The sequence below is a fragment of the Oncorhynchus mykiss genome, chromosome 10, assembly GCF_057628025.1.
Source record: "Oncorhynchus mykiss isolate SJ-2025 chromosome 10, ASM5762802v1, whole genome shotgun sequence".
NCBI lineage: Eukaryota > Metazoa > Chordata > Actinopteri > Salmoniformes > Salmonidae > Oncorhynchus > Oncorhynchus mykiss.
Window position 1 is genome coordinate 38,093,151 of NC_143031.1, and position 22,714 is coordinate 38,115,864.

Here is a 22,714-nt window from a genome sequence, read left to right on the forward strand (position 1 = left end):
GGAGAGATGGTGATTCTTTGAGGAAATAGTAAATGTCAACACCTGGCATTTAGATAAATTAAAATCAGATGTTGGTGTTTATCCATTGCATTGGAGTTTATGTTAATGCACATCTGTTTACAACAAACATGGTTCATTACAACTTAAGCTATGAAAGAAACAGTCATGTTGACACATTTGGATTAATTCCAAGACATAGTCACAGAATGAATGATAAATCATCCATAATTATTAATAAAAACAAAAAATGAAATAAAAACCACTTAGGAATTCGATATTTAAGCGTTTTTTCATTATAATGCACTTTATTAAAAATGTATGAATGCTCCATACATAGATCATCAAGATAAACGCCTTAATATTAAAAGCGTTTTGTCTTTCAATATTACTGCACACTTTCATATTGCACTTTTACACTGTATTTAGTGCAATGTATTAAATCCTAGTTAATTTTTTAGGCATATAAATATCCTTTTAAAAATGGTTTTTACCCTTTAAATATAAATATAGATAACAAGCCACCAGCCTTCCCTTTGCATTTTTTCAATTCTGGCAAACTTTTTGATTGAAGTTGCCATCATAATGCCTAGAAAACCCACTGGAAACCCCCCCGAAATATCCCCCATCTCCTGCTTCATCTAAGCCTGGTGGCAGAAGTGAAGACTTGAACCTGAAACAACAGGTGTAAAATCAGTAATGTCATAACATTGTGCTGGTACTATGAAAGCCACCCCAGGAAAATGATTCACAATATGTTTTTACTGTAGTTTGGCTACCTTTTAAACAAAGTGGTATTCTTTTCTTGTCCTAAGCAATAAAGCTCTCACTGTCAACAATGAACATCACATTAAAATAAATCCAATGGATATGGCTTTAACCATGGTTGTTTTCTGGAACTATCGTCAAATTGAATGGTAAGCCTATGTTCGACTCTTACGAGATCGCAATCTTTGTTGAATGACTTGGTTGAAGGGCATTCTAGCAGACTCTTCTACCTGAAGAAATCACAGCTGCATCTTATGTAAGTGCAACTATAACCACATAGTATTATACAATAACTGTAAGGTGGTAAAGAAAGTAATATACTATATGATAGCTGAATATACTGTAATATCAGGTCTCAAACTTACATCCTGGTTATGTAAAATCTGTGTGAATGACCATTAGGAGAACAACTCAAGATGGTATTCCTATCAGACTGAAGATCCTAGAGGAAACAACACGATGTAAAGTATATGAATGAGTCACATTGAAGTTGATGATGCTGATTCTCTTTTCCTTTGACCCGTAAGAATAGAATTGCACATAGAATACCTGTATTGGACTTCATCATGCATTACAAATTAACAAAAATACAATTTTAATAAATAATAACAAAAACAATACAAGATTGATGCATTTGGCCAGCATTTTACATTTTAACAAAAACAAGAAAATAAAAGAAGAGAAACCTATAAAATGCCCATTAAGGTCACAGTGAACTGTAGGACACAACCAGATTTGGCATAAAGATCAATGTATGACTAGTGCTTCCTCATTTTTAAATGTGGACACAAAATGAATGTTCAGCGTGTTCTTTCTTGAAACCTGCGATTCCCTTTTCCTCTGTACAAGGATTAGTAGAGGTCACAAAAACATTCTCACAGTTCAGGAAACAGGAAGGTGTTTTGGTTTCTCAGGATCCAAAGGTGTGGTTCACTGTGGTAGTTGTGTTGCTAGTAGTCATTGCACTCATACAGGTAAAGTGATTATAACAGTACAGTCATTAATGAGATGCTCACAAGCTAAATGTGTGACAATCCAAATACTCTTGGGTCCAAATACTATTGTGTTCAGATTTCCCTTTAAAAAAGTCACAATTGAATTAGAATAGTGCTTCTAAAAAAAAATAAGGTGGTCTTTCTAAACTATCTCTTCTCTATTTCCTAAAGGGGGTTAACCTGCTGAAGCTCTGCCAGAAGGGAGACTTGCACCTTTCAGGTTCAGGGAATTCAAATTCTGATTGTTCCATGCTGTCTCCAACTAAGTACTGTCCTGGATTCATGGGGTCCATAGGAGGGGGGTATCCAGGGGGCACAGACCTATGGCCTACAATTTGGGAGGAGAGAGATATTAAGGAGGAGAGAGATGCACTACAGATGGAGTAAAAACAGACAGTTAGTAAAACTTGGTTAAGTGTGTATTTACCTTTCTGTTTGGTCATTCTTCGCACTGTCATTGCAGCTTGCCGCTTCTGATACTCTGATATCTCAAACCCTGAAAAATATAAATCATTGTTATTGTTGTTTTCATTTACCATTTTCATTTGTTGTGCAAATTACCATTTCTTTCACATACACACCTATTTTTTCATCCTCTTGTACCATCTTGCGTTCCTCATGGAAACCTCTGAGCCAGCGAAGTTTCTCCTCCAGCTTCTTGGCCAGGAAGATGTGGATCTCGTCTGAGTCCTTATTACTCAGCTTGAACGCGTTCTTCACACTCACGTTGAAGTCATCATCCCGCCCATCTGCGGCATCAACTACATTGTACCTGTCCATATTGATGCGGCCCTTGTAGTACAGAATGTCTCGTCGTATCAAGTCCTGAAGGAAAAGGAAGGGAGGGAGGAGTGGAAGGGAAAACTAAGTAGAGAGCCGATTCTAATTGACTTTGAATCATCTACACTTGTGCTTTGAACACTAGCAAGGTACTGCGAAACCCAGGTGACAGACAGGAAATGAAAAGGCTTCAATTTCTGGCAGTCAGGAAGAAATAATTGCACCCTATCAATTTCCCTGTGACAGACAGGGATCCATGCTGTAAGCAGCTGCTCCAGATTCCAGGCATCCCGTCCCCATTAGTGATGCTGCTGCTGCTGCGTACTCCTGTATTCCTTTCCCCTCTGAGAGCTTGCGTCACACATGTCGCAGCTGCCAGCGGTAAACTGTGAGGGACACAACAGCCCTGTGTCCTGTACTGTAAGCCTGTCAGCTACCCCTCACTTCTCTTTGGACATGACGGCCTCTCTTATGTAACAACACTGTTGTCATCCACGTCAGAAGAAGGAATCAATCACAGTTCTGAGGCGATGGAGATCAAAGATAAGATCTCAAGCAGAGGTGGCTCGGGATGTACAGTAGGTCCGTCAAGTTCTGTTACTTCAAGGGACATAATATTCTGTACCACAAGGTTCATTCCATTTCAGGAGTTGAATGAAATAATTGTGTTCCTGACCATTTTCATTTCAAGCTACAAGTTTGTGAGAGCTACCATCATATTTGAATGAGCTTTTGTAAAGACTCGTACCTAAAGAATGGGATTGATTGTGGGTTTAAGAGCTAAGCACTTCATTAATTGAGAATTTCTTAACATGACATTTCAGAATCTCTCAAGACATTTTGAGCTATTGGATGCATTTAAGAACTTTTTTTCTTGAGATTATTATTTTTTCATAGTTGTAGAGATTTGTGAATATGACTCAAATGTCTTGTTGGTATTGGTGAGTAAATAAGAATTGCTGTCATATAAACTATCCAACAAGCATGTTTGGTCATAAAAACTGCAGTCATACTGTCCTAAAGCTCTGTCTCTGTCACCACACTGCTGAGGCTAAGCATTTTCTCTTACAATCCTGTGAGACTTTCTGTTTTGCACAATAAATCATTACCCCTTAGGCACACCAAGCTGGTGACGTGATTCTCTTTTTCAAACCGTGACCTTCATTCGCCTTGAACCTGGGAGGTACAAACACATCTACTGACTTTGTTGCTATGTTTTATTCACAAACAAATTGACCAATGGATGACATTTTAGCAAATTCATACCAACTGTGTCTGCAAAAGAGAGGAGTTAACTAAGCACCTGGGTGCGCCAAGACTGGTTCCGATCAATTAAATTGTATTTGTGACCCAGATGTGGCCACCTTACCTTTTTACACAGAACCATCTGATGGTCGAACAGGAAGAAGACTCTAGTCTGACTCCGCCCATACGGCTGGTAGATCCATGACATCTCCCCAGTGTACACCAGCTCTGAACTCCTGTCTAGAATATCATCCCCCTACAGAGAAATACAAGACGTTCAAATCTTTAAACAGGATCAATAATGGTCTGTGATACATAGTCATCAAAACTGAATCATTTTATGCTTATGAAATTAGAAAAGTGGCTGATAAGATACAGGCTGGTAAGACAGGCTTCATCTCATTAACGTTGACTCTTTAGATCTTGAGAGAAGAATCAAATACAACATTTTTTACTTGACATAATTACAGTACCTCAGTGACTGCGCAACTCTGGAAAAACTCTCTTCAACTAGGTCAGAGTGACCTGATAACGCTAGCTCTCTCTCTCATATCAAACACAGGTTCAAGTCTAGCAAAACAGATTCATCCACTTCCTCTTCTCACTCCTGACTAGTTTCATCCTGATTAAACGGAGTGCTTCAAAATGCACTGCATTTGACAAGTCTGTGTTTTCTTATTTCCAAAAGGAGAGATTGGAGAGATATATTTTCCTTTAAAAGAATAAACAGCTTCTTGCCTCTCCAAGCCTTCAAATAGGCTCTACTTGACAGCTTATCAAAAGATGTGCATTGTAAAATACAAACTCTGACCAACACAAACTAGTGCAGTAGCAAAGGAGTGAGTTGACAGAGCAAAACATTCAACTAAAACAGCTTGGCGTTTGTTTGTCCCACAGTGCTTGTTTGTTCCTCATTCCTGTCACTCTGTCTCAGCCCTACCTCCCAGTCCAGCACAGACGCCTGCCACTGTGCTATCTTCTCAATGTTTTCCAGGCGACGCTTCCGCTCGTTAATCTGCTGAGTGACATTCCTCATTACGGCCAGCGCTGCAGCGACATAACGGTAGTCACTACAAGAGGAGGGGATGACGACACAATGTTACAGTGGTGGCGACTTAAGAAAAAGAAGGAATACAAGGCCAACCATAGTACTGTAAATAGTCAGGCATTCAAACCGAGCCACGTCTCTTCACTTCCCTTCACAAAATACTTTTAGCTTAGCATCCACGTCTAGGTTCCTCACACCCTCATGGCACCCTCATGTCTCATACAATTAGCCTGAGAGCATAAAGGACCATTCATTCCAGAAGGATCTTTATCAGTAGAAACATTGTTCATCATAACACAGAGGTGAATGTAAATCTTTGATGTGACATTGAGGCTGAGGGACAGGTACCTGTGCTCCTGGACAGTGTACTTGAGCAGCTCTGCCAGCTGCAGAGGGTACTTGCAGATCTTCTGGACGGGCGTGAGCAGGAAACCGTCAATGGCGATGTCAATCATCTGCTGCACCAGGCGACATGCCTCGAAGAATTGCTGATAGCGGCCATCCTTCATCAGTCGAGAGAGCTCCATGCAGGCATCCACGTGGTTGTTGCAGTACTCCGAATATATCCAAAAGCCATCTTGCTGTAAACAGATAAATGTGTACAGTATGTCTAAAATGCTGAAACAAGCTACAAATGTTTTTATTTTGGGGGATTTCCTAACGTTTGCCATTGAAACTAATAACCAAAGGGAACTGCCATCACCAAGGTTCTCAGATGTAAGACAAAGGATGAGAAAATGGGCATGTATGTATGATACACAAGGTCTACTCAAATCTATTGTGAGGGATTACATTTAAAAAACACTTGACATTCTGAGAGATACAAAAATGCTTACATGCTCTAGGAAGCAGGGACCTATTTCACTGAGATGAGGTTCTTCTGTATTGTATTGCTTCTCCAGGTCTCTGACAAAGCCCATTTGAAACCTATAGATATCTTCAATGTTCCCAAATATGACCCTCAACTGGTCGTCGTTGAACATGTCTCTTCTTTTTTTACATTGCCGGAAGTAACCCTGGCGCAGCAAAGAAAATAAGAAAAAATGTTTTAGTTTTGATCCAATATTAGCTATTGCAGGTTGTTTCATGGCATCTGAAAAGAATGTTTTAACTGCAGTGCATTTAAACAGTTTTGTCTTTGCATAAAAAAAGGCAAAAATGCCAAAGATTGCATCATAGTCATTATTTATTCAAATTCTTCCCAGATAAGACCTGGGGAAAAATAAAAGCAGTGAAAATGGCTACAGCTCTATAAGCAAGAGTCTCAGTTAGGTAACTTATCCCCTCTGTGGGAGCTTATTTCTCAGATAACATTTAAAATAATTCAGGAAAAATCATATAGTTTCACACTTAAAAGACCATCACGGTTCAATACACAGTCACCTACACATTACAATTTCCCATGTGATGTTGATTAAACTCTTCTTTTTTTTCTCTGCATAATTTCCAGATTATGTAATATTTCTGTGGGAACAGAGGGAAAACTGATTTAAAAATGAATAGATTAGATAAGAGCTTTTTGAGTACTTTTTCATGTACTCTACTAGGTGCATTATTTGACAGAGATAGGCGGAGCGTGAAAGATATGGCGTGCTTTTTACAATATATGCAGGGGAAGAGTGCCATGTGATGGGAGGGATACCATTTCTGAGTCCAGCACTTACAGGTCAACACCCCCAGTCATCATTTCTAATCTCTCACTAAAACACTGTAGCCCTGTCACTACTCTTTGGAACACCATCACCCTCTGCGGGGTCGCTTCCGTTTTTTTTAGGGGAAATGGAAAGAGAGCATGTGACACGACTTCCGCTATTGGTTGATAAAAAGGCGACACTCCACCTTAACTCCTCCTCCGCATTTACTGGATTGGTTCAACAGTGGAGAAGAGAACCTCCCCTGACAGTTCTTCTTCTCTCATCAGGACCAGAAAGAAAGAAACACCGCTCAGGTGTTTATTTTACGCCTGCCCTGCTACTTTAGGCTAGAACACAATTGATTGAAGTTTGCCTCTGAGGGACACGGGAAGCACTGTACTGCATAATCTAATCACTGTAGTGTACAAACGCTGTTATAGCACTGTGGAGATATTGGATATACAGTTTACTGGGTACTTCGATATATTTAAAGAAACTTCTTCAACCTTCATGCTCATGAAATATCTTATTTTTCATTTTGAATCATCACTAGTAACCTGGCTTATCATGCTTTGAATAGTAGTTTGATAACGATCCAAAACAAGGTAATTGTCTCTAACCTCTGCCTCACATATGCCCTTCAGTCTCTGGAAGATGTCCTCTAGCCAGCCAAGCCTACCTCACATATGTCCTTCAGTCTCTGGAAGATGTCCTCTAGCCAGCCAAGCCTACCTCACATATGTCCTTCAGGTGTTTGATGTAGTGACGCTCTGTGCTCATTATCTCATTGATTATGTTGGCCCTCATCTGGTCTCTGTCCTGGGCGGGCTGGCACAGGCAGTCGCTGCTGCTGGGACTGGCATCCGCATGGCCGTTCTGGACCTCACTGGGGCTGGGGCTAGCCCCTTCAACTGTCTCTACCGCCGTGTTCTCCTCCTGGTTCACCCACAGCTGAGGACAGCCAAACACAAAATGTCAGCATGGACAAATATTCAGTAGCATCATCTAAAATATAATTAAAATACAAAAAAACAACTCCATACTAATTACTTTTTTCTCCCAATTTAAATAAATGTTCAATGCCACTCCTTCAGTTTAACACTGTGCATCATAATTAAATTCAACACCTGTTACAAACATACAAGTAAACAAATATACATATACTGGACATCATGTCTTCATTCCTCTGATGCACCTGTAAAACAGGTCCCTGTCAAAAAAAGGTTGTCATTGATCTTGAATTGTAGCGAACACATTGCAAGGGGAAAAAGCCTTTACATCGAATAGGTTGAGTTAAAGCAACAGTATGCATCGAAACAAGAAAAATAAACAAGCATGAAATTGCAAGTTAGGCTGAGTACACCATTGTGACTGCACAACAGAGCTTTAAGCAACAGCGCTCACACGATGTACGGCAGAGATAGGGGGAATTTAAAATAGAGTTTTGCTACTGATAAATGGGACAGTTGATAGACCGCACTGTATAATCCCTGTGTTTCAACAGTGGCTCCTGAACGTCTGTTTCCCATTGGAGCCATGTTCAAATTGATAGTGATAGACCATGTTATAACTTAACCTAATGAACAATATAAATATACACCACATGCAGTGCCTTAAAAAAAATATGAATTCCCCTTGACTTATTCCACATTTTGTTGTGTTACAGCCTGAATTCAAAATGGATGACATTTATTTTTTTCCTCACCCATCTACACACGGTACCCCTTAAAACTTCTTAGGGCTACAATCCCGTTAACGGGATCGATATGACAACAGCCAGTGAAAGTGCAGGGCGCCAAATTCAAAACAACAGAAATCTCATAATTAAAATTCCTCCAACATACATGTATTTTATACAATTTTTAAGGTAATCTTGTTGTTTATCCTACCACAGTGTCCGATTTCAAATAGGCTTTACAGCGAAAGCACCACAAATGATTATGTTAGGTCACCACCAACTCACAGAAAAACCCTGCCATTTTTCCAGCCAAAGAAAGGAGTCACAAAAGCACAAAGAGATAAAATGAATCACTAACCTTTGATGATCTTCATCAAATGACACTCATAGGACTTCATGTTACACAATACATGTATGTTTTGTTTGATAAAGTTCATATTTATATTTTTAAAAACTCAGTATACATTGGCGCCTTACATTCACTCGTTCCAAAAACATCGGGTGATATTGCAGAGAGCCACATCATTTTACAGAAATACTCATTATAAATGTTGATGAAAATAAAATTGTTAGACATGGAAATATAGATATACCACTCCTTAATGCAACCGCTGTGTCAGATTTCAAAAAAACTTTACGGAAAAAGCAAACCATGCAATAATCTGAGACGGCACTCAGATAAAAAACAAGATTATCCGCCATGTTGGAGTCAACAGAAATCAGAAATAACATTATAAATATTCCCTTACCTTTGATGATCTTCATCAGAATGCACTCCCAGGAATCCTAGTTCCACAATAAATGTTTGATTTGTTCAATAATGTCCATTATTTATGTCCAAGTAGCTACTTTTGTTTGGAAGTTTAGTACACAAATCCAAACGCTCGTGCAGGTCCAGCCGAACGTCGGATGAAAACTTCAAAAAGTTATATTACAGGTCGAAGAAACTTGTCAAACTAAGTATAGAATCAATCTTTCGGATGTTGTTATCATAAATCTTCAATAACGTTCCAACTGGAGAATTCCATTGTCTGTAGAAAAGCCATGGAATGCAGGTCGCTATCATGTGAAATGCGCGTGACCAGGACCTGGCTCTCTGCCAGACCACTGACTCAAACAGCTCCCATCCGGCCCCACATCACAGTAGAAGCCTCATTCAAGTTTCTAAAGACGGTTGACATCTAGTGGAAGCCCTAGGAAGTGCAACATAACCAATATCCCACTGTGTATTCGATAGGGGCTGGGTTGAAAATCGACCAACCTCAGATTTCCCACTTCCTGTTTGGATTTCTTCTCAGGTTTTTGCCTGCCATATGAGTTCTGTTATACTCACAGACATCATTCAAACAGTTTTAGAAACTTCAGAGTGTTTTCTATCCAATACTAATAATACTATGCATATATTAGCAACTGGGACTGAGGAGCAGGCCGTTTACTCTGGGCACCTTTCATCCAAGCTACTCAAAGTGAAAACATGTTTTAGACATTTTTGCACATTTCTTGAAAATTAAATAGAGAAATATCTAATTTACATACGTATTCAAACCCCTGAGTCAATACTTCGTAGAAGCACCTTTGGCAGTGATTACAGCTTTGAATCGTCTTGGGTGTGTCTGCATCAGCTTTGCACATCTGGATTTTGAGATTTTCTCTCATTCTTCCTTGCAGACTTTCTCAAGCTCTGTTAAGTTTGATGGGGAGTGGCGGTGAACAGCAATCTTCAAGTCTTACCACAGATTTCAATGGGATTCAAGTCTGGCCTTTGTGAAAGTCCTTGAGTGGGCCAGCCATTCTTGTTCTGAAGCCAATCCAGCGTTGCTTTGGCTGTATGCTTAGGGCCATTGTCCTGTTGTAACAAAATGCCTGAGCCCCGTTTTCAGGTAGCTTGCACTCTGATGCAGGTTCTCATCCAGAATTTGCCTGTATTTGGCTTCATTCATTCCTCCCTCTATCCTTACCAGTCTCTCAGTCCCTGCTGCTAAAAAGCATCAGGTGTTAGACGAGTGAGGGGCTGTGCCTTGTTTTCTCCAGACATAGTGCTTTGCATTCAGGCCAAAAAGTTAAATTCTTTGTCTCATCAGACCACAGAATGGTTTGCATTATTTTCCGGTTGCTCAGTTTGGTTGGACGGCCAGCTCTAGACGGAGTCTGGGTAGTTCCATATTCTTTAAATTTCCCAATGATGGAAAGCACTGTGCTCTTGGAAACGTTCAACACTCTAGAAATGGTTTTATACACTTCCCCAGATATATGCCTCTACAGACAGTTCCTTGGACTTCATGGTACAGTTTCTGCTCTGACATGCACTGTCAACTGTGAAACCTTACAATGATGTGTGTTTCTTTCTAAATTATGTCCAAACTATTAGATGACGTCTTAAGGATGATCAATGTGTCACGAATCCCGCTTCCTGAGTCTGTGTTTGCCTGTGTTTCTGTCCTGGAGTGTGTTTCCGGTGTCCTGGAACGCACCCTGTCTGGTTGCCGGGCGAATTAGCTTGTTGGGAGATCGATGTTCACCCGCACCTGTATCCCATCAGTAATCTGCACACCTGTCCTGATCATCACCTCTCCCCTTCAAAAGCTCTGACCTGACATCCATTCCCTGCCGGATCGTTAGCCATGAACAGTATGTTGTACCAGAGTATCAGCCTCAAGTTGGATAGAATTTGTTTTGTTGTTTGTTACGTATTGCTTGCCTTGAACTTACCTCTGTTTGTTCTGTCTTCAGTTACTCACCTGGATCATTTACCCCATTCCCGCCTGGTCGTCAGAGGATTCCGCTTCCCCATTGGATCCACCTATTTACTCCCATCAACTCACCACCGCTACCCGCTACACCACCTGGATATATCTACCCATTCACATTCACTTGTAAATAAATACTCACCTTCTTCCTACTCTCCTTGTCCTGGTCTGCTTCTGGGTTCGATTTTGAAGAATCGTGACACAATGGAAACTGGATGCACCTGAGCTCAATTTGAACTCTCATTGCAAACGTGTGTGAATACTTACAGTATGTAAATTAGATATTTCTGCATTTCATTTACAAAATATCTGAAACAATTTATAAAGACATGTTTTCACTTGGGTGAAAATTGAATTCAGGCTGTAACACAAGAAAATGTTGAATAAGTCAATGGGTATGAATACGTTCAGAAGGCACTGTAGTTCTGTAAATTAACAGTTTTTATATGTTTACATCGAACACAAATATCAGGACTCAATAGAGCAGGGATGGCAACTGGTCGTGACGCGCCTTTTGTAGGCCCACGGATCAATAGTAGAATACAAAGTGCAATTTAGGAATTTGGTTGTGCATCAGCAGTTTGTCTCTTGTTATCTCAGTCACTGACAGTCACTCCATTAGCCAATGTCAGCATTTAAAGCTATCTAAAGATGTACTAATCAAGGTCGAATTGCCAAATTACCAAAAACATTTGCTTAGGGCCCCCATAAGGCTAGGGCTGGCTCTAACTGCATGTGTGTGTATGGATGTAGGTAGGCAGTCCTGCGAGCCACTGCGGCCCCTCAAGATGAGTTCTGATTTTTTGGTGGCCCCCACCCCCATCAAAGTTACCCATCCCTGCACTAGAGTAACTGAGGAACACTCACAGTGAAACACCCAACTTGTCAAAAACTTTTTTTTTTTTTATTCATAAAGTGCTGTGACTATGTCGAGTAGAAAGCTGTAACTGAGGTACAAAGCAAAACCTTTCTATGATGCTGCCGTGGTTATTAAACTGAAAGTGATATGGAATTCCACCTTTTCTTTTTCATTGTCATGTTCCGATATTACAGACTAAAGGTGGATCTTTTGGACATGGATTTGGGTGTTCTTGGAAATAAATTAAGTGTTGGTTAACACACAGACAGATAAGAAATAACATTGCATTACAAAAGGGATAAAACCATAAAAAAATGTATATGAAGTCCTTCTACGCAGTATTCATTGTTTGATTACAATCTGATACCTCCTAGTTGAAGGAGTTTCAGGAGTTGTGAGCGCATTTGTGCATCGGTTGCTTGAAGGCATCTCAAAGAATGAACTGTCACTTTGTGTAATCCTCAAAGGGAACTAATTTTAGCATCCTTGCCAGAGAACACAGGGTAGGTAGCTGACTCCTAATGCACATCTACATAATCATGATGTTTTTCAGGAGAATACACATTTCAAAGCCAGCCATGACGCAACTGTGTTGTTAATGGGCACATTGCCATCTAGGATATGAGGGTACTATGTTCCCATATAATTCTCTTACAATTTCTTGTCACACAAAGAAAATCAACACATGAAATGAGATGAGATCAGTCTGTAGATTCAAACATTTACTCCAGAAAGTTTTGCTCAATGGTCCTGATATATATGATATCTGTTTGTTTGCAAATATGAAGTAGTTGTTTAACTTTGATGGTGGTCATTAATGAGACCAGCTACTGTAAGTTAGTTATTGGTTGTGCTGTTTTGTCCTTTATCACTACTTGGGTAACCAAAAACACTTTGAGAGACCGCACATAAAGAAGATGGGTATAAAGCATATGCCAATATATGTTACAAACACTAGACCCTGCCTTAATATACATAGTCATGGGACCCTTCTGATGTGGCCATACAAAAGTCACAAATGGCCTCTGTTGTAAGTAATCTTTTCCAGACATCTGGTCTCAGTGTGGGCCGGCTCGAAGAGTTAGCCCCCTCAGTTCAAACTTTAGCCCCCTCAGTTTAAGTTTTAAGTTCCTATATTAAAATATCAACAAAAAGTTCAAATGATTGAGTGACAGGTTACTGGGGGAAAAAATCTGTATCTCTGCTGCGCTGTCAGCACAATGGACAGGGCGCACTGCAGTGTGTGTAGGGGGGTATGGAAAGCACAGGGCGGTTAGGTGTGACTCTTTTGGGTTTACATATAAAGCGTGAAAAAACGCTTCTCATCTCTCATCTTTGTGATGCGCCTCCGTCTGTAATATATGATTTTGATTTATAAGGTTGGGGTCAAGTTTACTGTTGAAGCTGCTTTACTCTTTTTTTATTTTTTTATTTTTTTTTTGCGTCGCCCCACGGACCTCCCGGTCGCGGCCCGGTTACGACAGAGCCTGGGACTCTGATGGCACAGCTGGCGCTGCAGTACAGCGCCCTTAACCACTGCGCCACCCGGGAGGCCCAGCTGCTTTACTCTTAGCTAGCTGTAGCTAGCATCCTTCCACAAACGCCGCTAGGATAATGGCTCCACCACAGCCACCTCTACTGTTGATCTTGGAACAGAGGAGCCAGCCCAGGTTAGCCTAGAATCCTGCCCTAGTCGCAAGTTTTCTGTCCCAAAAATATTAATGTAATAGCATCTGGTTCATAGGAAGAGAGTGACTGAAATACTCGGTTACTGCAGATGCTGCATTTTGTTTCCCAAACAACGCAGACAAAGCCTTCACCCAAGCTGGGTATTCTAACTGGAAGAATTCTATTGATAGTACCAAAGGATATGATGCACCACCACCAGCTCCAAGCAAATTACACAGTTAGGTAAGTACAAATCTCCAGCAATATCTGATGGACAGTACAGTAGGCCAGCAGGACAGAGGAGAAGAGACTGAGTGTAAAAGACTGTTCTTCAGCACGAGTCAGAAATGTCGGAACGATTTAGCGAACACAACAGCCAGCTGGTGGAGGCCCTGTGTGTCCTTAACCCAGAGAGCAATGACTTTCTAGATCTGAAAAAGGGGAAACCACTGCTGGATCTAAGCAAATCAGATTTAAGAGTGTGCTATTCAGTATTTTTGTTTGCATGCATGAATAACTAGGCTACTACTTTCATCACTAAGTTTGCATTATTTGGGTAAGACAGCTGTATGTATGGCTGCATTCACATATGCTGTTTGAAAAGATGAATTGCTCTATCTATCTTGTAGCCTATACTCATTACCAAAACGGCCTAGCCGTAGGGTGCTGTCCACTGTGCTTTAACAGCGCAGCAGAGATAGGCTACAAATTTCAAAATCACTCAATGATCTCATCATTTGAACTTGATGTTTATTGTGGTATAGTATGATTATATACGCAGAACTCAATATAATTCCAATGCAAGAACCCCAAAAAATGTTTCCCCCTCGCCGATTTCAAGTGCCCCCTAAGTCACTTTATCCTGCCGATGGGTCTGTCTCAGTGCTTGATGGTACTCTGTGTACACGGTTTATCTCAGCCTGAGTTCATTGTTCATGGGTGTCTGTTTAGGGCCCACTCTCTCTGTTTCCTTGGACCAGTGGACAAAAGCTGTATGGTAAATTCATTGGATTGGTGCAATAATAAAGACGTTTGAAAATGTACTGAAAATAACTTCCAACATGCCAACAAATCCAGTTATATAAAATTACCATTAAATAGCTTTTATTTGAGTCACTCATCAATCCTTGCTCTTTTTATCCACCTGTTTGATATGCCCTGTCCTCTGCTAAAAGGGTGGTCATACATGTTTCATCATTCAGATCTGAGATGAATCAGTGCTTCAGTGCTCGCTTTTCAGTTTAGTGAGAGAGAAAATAGTGAGAATAAGAGTGAAAGGAGAATGAAAGAAAGAGATTGAGTGGGGAGAGATAGAGTGTGTGAGAGGGAGTGGAGAGCAAAGCAGAGCCCACCACTCACTTTCAAGGCCAACTTGGAAAAGGTTTCCTACACTTTTCCCAAGTTGGAAATGAACACATTTCTATTTGTTTGTTTAGATTTTGGTGGGAGCACTTTATCAATTAAGAATTAACAATAGCTATTCTCTATACTTGTTTGAGGTACCATAGTTTAACCGTAATGCCATTACAAGCTTGACACTTGAAGCATGGTGTTGTCGGCAAATGGAAGCAGTAGTATCAAAGCGACAGGATGTTAGATATGGGGTGGTCCAATGTGCAGTGAGATGCTAGTTAAAACAGATGCTTTGAAGTTCTTGCTGAAACTATTAAGCGCACCTTGGTAGTTGTGTTTTGGAACCTTGGAGCTGCTATAGGGTTGATATAGAACACCTGTTTTGTTTGAGGTTGTGGTGGGTGGGGTTCAACCTTTGGAGAGAAAAACATGACATACCTCATTCAGACTCATTTGTAGCAGAGTGAGAAGGCTAGTAGTGATAACCACCAGGTATTAACTTTTCTGATGTCTTCTTGTTTTCACAGTATTTCATTTGGAGACTAGTAAAACATTTTAGTTGCTGTGAGATTACCATGGCATAATCATATTTTTATCAATATCAAATCATCATCAAAGCCTAAAATATCTGCCTTCAAAACGGGGCAGTCGATCAATAATTATCAATGATAAGGCAGTGTTAAATGAGTAGTGGGGAAGCTACTCTGAAAATGTAGTTTACCAAGCTACCTATTACTTCACACAGGAAGAAGGTACGCTATACTAAAGCTACCCTGAAGAAAAATATAGTTTACTTAACTAAAGTTACTTTGAAAAAAATAGTTCACTTCATCCAAACTACTTCGCGAAAAATTATTACATAGATCTGAAATTTCTACAAACTGCAAGAACAGCTCACTCTGGGGTCATACATTAACAGAATTGTTTTTAGCCTATTAAACACAAAAACGATGTTTAAAGTTAGAATTAGGCAGGTCTGATGCCGAAAAAGAAAATAAACTATTGCCCCCCAAAAAAGGTAGTGTGTAGTTCCAGTAGTTAGCTACACCGCTACAAGGCAAAAACAACTTTTATTATCTACTGAAAACACTACATAGATTTGAATTTAGTTCAACTACCACCAAGCTACTGCAAAATGTAGTTAAATTACTAGTTGAACTCCGTGTAGTTTACTACTCCCTAACACTGATAATCCATCACACCATTGTGAATAGGTGGTGAACCCTTGTGTACTGGTTGAGAGGCAAGACATGGTGCAGCACAGAATGAGAAAATCGTTGATGGCTCCACTCACCCTCACAAAGCTGGCTGGGAACCATCCTTCTTCATCGTCAATCTGTCCCCACCACCAGTCCTTATTTGATGCATCGAGGACCTTGATTACATCCCCCGCCTTAAATGCCAACTCCCTGTCGGCCATGGTGACATGATCCCATACTGCCTCAGCGCTGACGATGGATCCTCCACTGATCAACTGTGTGAGTGCGGATAGGGGAGAGGAGAGAAGGGAAGTGAGATGGGAAAGAGAAGAGAGGAGAGGGAAAATGGGATATTGGAGTGAGGGGAAAGTGGGGGAAAAGGGAAAATAGGGGGGAAAGGGTGAGAGAGGAGTGTAAGGGCTCATTAGTACCCTAGTTCTCATTCATCTTCTAGCAAAAGGGCAGGATGGCACTGTCAAGTCTTGGCGATCATTTCTGAGTTTTTAACCAACTTATCTACCTACTCATAGAGTGTGCAAAGCTGTCAAGGCAAAGGGTGGCTACTTTGAAGAATCTAAAATACAGTGGGGCAAAAAAGTATTTAGTCAGCCACCAATTGTGCAAGTTCTCCCATCATTTTCATCATAGGTACACTTCAACTATGACAGACAAAATGAGAAAAAAAATCCAGGAAATCACATTGTAGGATTTTCAATGAATTTATTTGCAAATTATGGTGGAAAATAAGTATTTGATCACCTAGAAACAAGCAAGATTTCTGGCTCTCACAGACCTGTAACTTCTTCTTTAAGAGGCTCCTCTGTCTTCCACTCGTTACCTGTATTCATGGCACCTGTTTGAACTTGTTATCAGTATAAGAGACACCTGTCCACAACCTCAAACAGTCACACTCCAAACTCCACTATGGCCAAGACCAAAGAGCTGTCAAAGGACACCAGAAACAAAATTGTAGACCTGCACCAGGCTGGGAAGACTGAATCTGCAATAGGTAAGCAGCTTGGTTTGAAGAAATCAACTGTGGGAGCAATTATTAGGAAATGGAAGACATACAAGACCACTGATAATCTCCCTCGATCTGGGGCTCCACGCAAGATCTCACCCCGTGGGGTCAAAATGATCACAAGAACAGTGAGCAAAAATCCCAGAACCACACGGGGGGACCTAGTGAATGACCTGCAGAGAGCTGGGACCAAAGTAACAAAGCCTACCATCAGTAACACACTACTCCGCCAGGGTCTCAAATCCTGCAGTGCCAGACGTGTCCCCCTGCTTAAGCCAGTACATGTCCAGGCCCGTCTGAAGTTTGCTAGAGAGCATTTGGATGATCCAGAAGAAGATTGGGAGAATGTTATGTGGTCAGATGAAACCAAAATATTACTTTTTGGTAAAAACTCAACTCGTCGTGTTTGGAGGACAAAGAATGCTGAGTTGCATCCAAATAACACCATACCTACTGTGAAGCATGGGGGTGGAAACATCATGCTTTGGGGCTGTTTTTCTGCAAAGGGACCAGGACGACTGATCCGTGTAAAGGAAAGAATGAATGGGGCCATGTATCGTGAGATTTTGAGTGAAAACCTCCTTCCATCTGCAAGGGCATTGAAGATGAAACGTGGCTGGGTCTTTCAGCATGACAATGATCCCAAACACACCGCCCGGGCAACGAAGGAGTGGCTTCGTAAGAAGCATTTCAAGGTCCTGGAGTGGCCTAGCCAGTCTCCAGATCTCAACCCCATAGAAAATCTTTGGAGGGAGTTGAAAGTCCGTGTTGCCCAGCAACAGCCCCAAAACATCACTGCTCTAGAGGAGATCTGCATGGAGGAATGGGCCAAAATACCAGCAACAGTGTGTGAAAACCTTGTGAAGACTTACAGAAAACGTTTGACCTCTGTCATTGCCAACAAAGGGTATATAACAAAGTATTGAGATAAACGTTTGTTATTGACCAAATACTTATTTTCCACCATAATTTGCAAATAAATTCATAAAAAATCCTACAATGGGATTTTCTGGATTTTTTTTCTATTTTTTTCTGTCATAGTTGAAGTGTACCTATGATGAAAATTACAGGCCTCTCTCATCTTTTTAAGTGGGAGAACTTGCACAATTGGTGGCTGACTAAATACTTTTTTGCCCCACTGTATAAACTACATTTTGATTTGTTTAACACTTTTTTGGTTACTAAATGATTCCATATGTGTTATTTCATAGTTGTGATGTCTTCACTATTATTCTACAATGTAGAAAATAGTAAAAAATAAAGAAAAACCCTTGAATGAGTAGGTGTCCAAACTTTTGACTGGTATGTAAATATATATACTTTATTTTTTCAACTAATTTTTAAAAATACAAATTACCAGTATTATGAAGAATTAAACATCTTTGATTCAGTGAGATTAACCTAACAAATGAGGCATTATAATTAATGCCAAAGTGATAAACAATGGTGGATGACTTCTTCTTTCCCATTTGTTCAGATTTGCTCTAATCTTCTCCAATATTAAATCCACCATAAGTGCCCAGACAAACACAACCAACTAACTAAAAGACACCAAAGTTTCGTTCCACCATTGATCATACCACCGATAGACACTGCAATATGATTAAGTATAAGATCGAGTAGTGGGTAGAGATGACGCAGGGATGATACCCTAACAGACACATGCCTATTTGTGTCCACTCTGAGGGAGTACTTCCTTCTGCAGATGATCAATCTTAATCTAGGGTTTAGACATTGAAGTGGGGAGATCTAAAACTACTCAAATGAAGTCTCATGAAGAGGTGATTGATGATTGTGTTAATATTTCCCCATCTGTATTGCCACAGTATAAGCCAGGTCAAACAAAACAAATTCAGTTTGATGTCCCTATTAATTGTATCACCCACAATGGTTAAAATATTTTATTACACTTTTGCCACTTTTCGTCTTTCCACTCCCTCTCACAAAATGGCCCTGGGTTTGTCGGCAAAATCTGTAACTGGCCTTATTCTGTCTAAAACAGATTTACTGTACATAATACACTTCTCCCCAGTGTAAAATATACTTGTTACATAAGATGATCACTAGTACATGGTTCAGTCAAACTACTAAGAAAAGCAGTTAAATATGCCCAGAAAATAGAAAAATCAACCAAATCTCTTCTTGTCTCTAAACTCAACAATCTACAGTATAGTGTAAAAAGCTGAATATAAACATAAAGGATAGCCTATTGCTCTAGAGAGCTTTGTGTAGTTGGCTACAGCGTTGTGTAGTTGGCATTAGCTTTGTGTAGTTGGCTAGAGCTTTGTGTAGATGGCTGGAATGAAATGCAGGCTAAAGGGAGCAGGAGCACCATATTGAAACAGGGTGCAGGCTGGTAGATCCTACATTTGTGCATTGACCCGGATTACACAGCCAAGCTGTTATGGTCAATAAATCCCTAAAACATAGCTGTAGTTGCTCTGCTTGGAGTGACTGTTTTTCTCATAATCCCAAAACAAGCAACAAACTTTGCCATAATGTGTGTTTTACTCAACAACGTTTCTCTAATATATAATGCAGAGAAAAACCTACCCTCCATTCACATGTTAATGTCATGACCTATTCCAGGTTACAGAGGGCCAACTGACTTTATGTAGGCTATTAACATAATTAACAGTTCTTTAAACAAAGATTTATGCAATAGACCACAGGTGCCCTTGTCTGAGCTCTGAAATCCTAATAACATCCTGAGTGAAACAAAAAAGGTGATAGCCCAAACAATGAGAGATACAACAGAATGAAAACAGACAAGCCCTCGCAGTAATATACAAATGAACAAGTCAACATGTTCCCTGATAAATGTGGCAAGAGTGCTCACTCTCCACTATAACTCACAAGCTCAAGAGTATAAAGAGGTATTTTTGCTCCACATGCATCTCCATGTGAATGCACCCCTGCCTGCATTAAATATGCACGCCCATGTTTTGATTTGAAAACCTACCTTTGGCTTCCTCATAATACAAATAATGAATAATCATGTCTTTTTTTAAAGGAATGTCTGCATACTGACGGTATTAGTGTTATTACACTACCAGAGCATTGCCTTTTTGCAATACAGCTATTTTATCTCCAGTGAGACTCATTGCATCACCATTTTTTTTTACTGGGACCCTGCAATATGAACAGCACTGTAAGCATTCCATACAGCAGAGAAACAGTAGGTCCATCTTGAATTAGGTTGCAAACACACACACAACAAAAACATGCAATCATATTCATAGCATCTGTAGACTTGTCACTATGAAAAGGAAAACTGCATTATATTTGGCCTACATTACAAAACATGATGCAAAAACGCATACTATTTAGGCCTACCCACTGGCATTCACTAAAAGCAATAGAAATACAACCATAGGTCTGTTGCACCACGGGGCCTACAGTGAGATAAAGTAAAAGCATGGAAGAATAGACATAATAACTACTTCAATATCAACGTAAAACCATTCAAACAGGGTCATTATTTTTTTTAAAAGACAGACAACATTCGATAGCAAATAATAACATTATTAGGCTATATGCTAGTTCGTTTACAGTATGCTAGATGATACTGTTTGTTTGCATTGCGCCCACTAGCTCCAAGACATGACATGTTGGTCAGTACAAAATGTTATCTACACAGCCATTTAGAGCTTACATGCTGAATAATGACATTCTTCTAATATATTATATTCTATTATTAAATCGCGTTCTTTCAATCCTACCAGAACAAGAAGATGATGTGATAAGACCTAATTTATTTCAACCGAGCACCATTGACAAGTAGGCTAATCAACAGAACCCACATGTGTGGGTTTTACAACATACGAAGGAACAGAGGCCAAGGAACCTTTCCTTAAAATCTGTATAACCAATCTGGCGCTCCGTGACTGCCATATTCTACTGATGGTCGACATGTTAAAGAAAAGGTAAACCACAAACAAGATTTAAAAAAATATATAATATACCAGCGCCATTCATATCGTGATGAGGCCATGTTGAAGCCCTGTGTCCCTCCATAAGAACGCGCATTCCCTCCCACTTCCTTGCCTCCACTGCACGCCGTGCGTGGGCTAAACTTGCGTGCGGGCTGCGATTATCCATACGCACACTGAGGCACAGTATCAGCAACCACTAACCACACAAACATAAGCATCATATACGAGGATTACGATCATGCAAAATGTAATTTTCATATCCAAGGTCATAATGTAGTACATGAGCGCAACAAAATGCAATCGGTTAAGGTGCAGATTATTGTACACCAACATTTTGTGTGACTGTTCATAATTTTATCCAAATGCAAGGAAAAAAATATAAATCTTTAACTATCTCCTCTTTCACATAATATTGTATTCATGTTTATAACTCTTACAGAATCATCCTCACCATCATCATCCTCATCATCATCAGAGTTTCCACCGTTAGTTCCCTTTCCACTCTGACACCCGTAGTCTGCTAGTTTCCCGATTTGACGATTTGAGTGCCGTTTTGCACTAGCAGGTAGGGTCGTGGCATGCACTAAAATTGTGACGGTAACGTAGCCACTGTAGAATGCTACTGCTGCATCTCTCCCTGCGTAGTGGGGAGCAAAAGCCTGGGCGGTGCTTCATGCATAGAAGAACATACCACAGACGCAAATTGGGGGCTCATCATTTATTGTTCCTATCTATGCTTTAAAATGGGTGTCCTAACCTCGTGACACTTGCTCATCAAAACATAGTTACAATCACAGCCCTGAAATACTCAACAAAAGGAACATGAAGAGACACTGCTTTCGGGTTGCAATGGTTGTTCTATTGGACTGTGTCAATTTGCAATTCCAATGTCATAATTTCATTATAGGCCTAGGCTACTGTAACAATTGATAATAGTAGGTATTTGTCAAAAGAAATGTTGACATCCACCCACTTGAACCAATCCACAGAAATCATTGAAAGGTCTTAACAGTATGATAATGGCTCCTGTGCACCTGTCACTCCCAATCCCCATGGACTCTGAGCTCCAGTGTTCACTAGACCCATAGCTGTCACTTTTGTAACTCTCAGAAGCATGATGGAGAGAGGTGATTATTAGCACTATCAACCTTGGAAGTCTCAGACTTCCACCAACACATAAACTTCAGTTGAAAAAAACTCACAAGAATAATAATTCAATTGAACAATAATCCAATAAATGAAATAAGATAAATTAAAGCAACACAGCACAGGATGAGGAGAAAATATGCTTTAGGCTAATAGGACAAGTGGTTGAGGATAACCAGCAGCTTTGCTGTTCCAACACACCCGTGCCGTTCTTTCTACCACTGAGTGACCTGGTGGAACATAGACTAAGTCGTCATGGGGGAGATTCCAGGAGACGAGCGGTAACAGAGCACTGGCCTGGTTGGTTGTGTGGTCTTATCAATGCCAGCAGGTAGACAGGAGTGGTTACCGACTGCCTCAGAGGCAAGCACAAGGGATTTGAATGAGAAGCCAACAATAACTGGGACCTTGTCTGGAGAGATGAAGAAAGGGGTAACATGCGATGGCTTTAAGAAAAGCACAGACATACAGTATTTATTCCACAGACAAGACCATTCATTAAATAATTAAATATTAAATAAAAGGGGGGGAAACATAATATTGTTTTGACCTCAATACTACGATTCTGTCTGTCTTTGCAACTCATCTAAGTATAGGAAACGTTTCATATTAGAATCAGAGGAGTCTCCGCTGCCCTCGGA

The 22,714-nt window shown here is 40.3% G+C and overlaps 1 protein-coding gene across 6 annotated transcripts; it reads right to left on the reverse strand.

Annotated features, from left to right (window-relative positions):
* Nucleotides 1-282: 282 nt before the first annotated feature.
* On the reverse strand, nt 283-21,595 carry LOC110533826 (rho guanine nucleotide exchange factor 9). 6 transcript variants are annotated; one of them, XM_090186548.1, is made up of 11 exons: nt 21,379-21,587; nt 16,067-16,246; nt 15,096-15,185; nt 7,200-7,418; nt 5,670-5,849; nt 5,182-5,414; nt 4,726-4,855; nt 3,910-4,041; nt 2,342-2,585; nt 2,188-2,256; nt 283-2,088 (listed from the first exon to the last, which is right to left on the reverse strand). In XM_090186548.1, exons 1-11 carry the CDS (start codon nt 21,397-21,399, stop codon nt 1,919-1,921), a joined length of 1,668 nt encoding a protein of 555 aa, XP_090042674.1. In that variant the 5' UTR covers nt 21,400-21,587; the 3' UTR covers nt 283-1,918. The 6 variants fall into 6 exon arrangements, 4 of the variants coding, with proteins under 4 accessions (XP_090042674.1, XP_090042675.1, XP_021474038.1 ...); XM_090186549.1 differs by lacking the exon at nt 21,379-21,587 and adding an exon at nt 20,932-21,053; XR_016483695.1 differs by lacking the exon at nt 15,096-15,185 and having other exon boundaries at nt 4,726-5,063.
* Between the last annotated feature and the right edge of the window lie 1,119 nt (nt 21,596-22,714).

Bases quoted from the DNA above. Each gene is read 5' to 3' on its own strand.
- LOC110533826 (XM_090186549.1), bottom strand. From the start codon at position 21,021: ATGCGCGTTCTTATGGAGGGACACAGGGCTTCAACATGGCCTCATCAC. The intron at 5,850-7,199 runs GTAGGCTTGGCT...TTGCTGCGCCAG, and splicing joins ACCTGAAGGACATATGTGAG to GGTTACTTCCGGCAATGTAA. The intron at 2,089-2,187 runs GTAAATACACAC...CCCAAATTGTAG, and splicing joins AAGAATGACCAAACAGAAAG to GCCATAGGTCTGTGCCCCCT.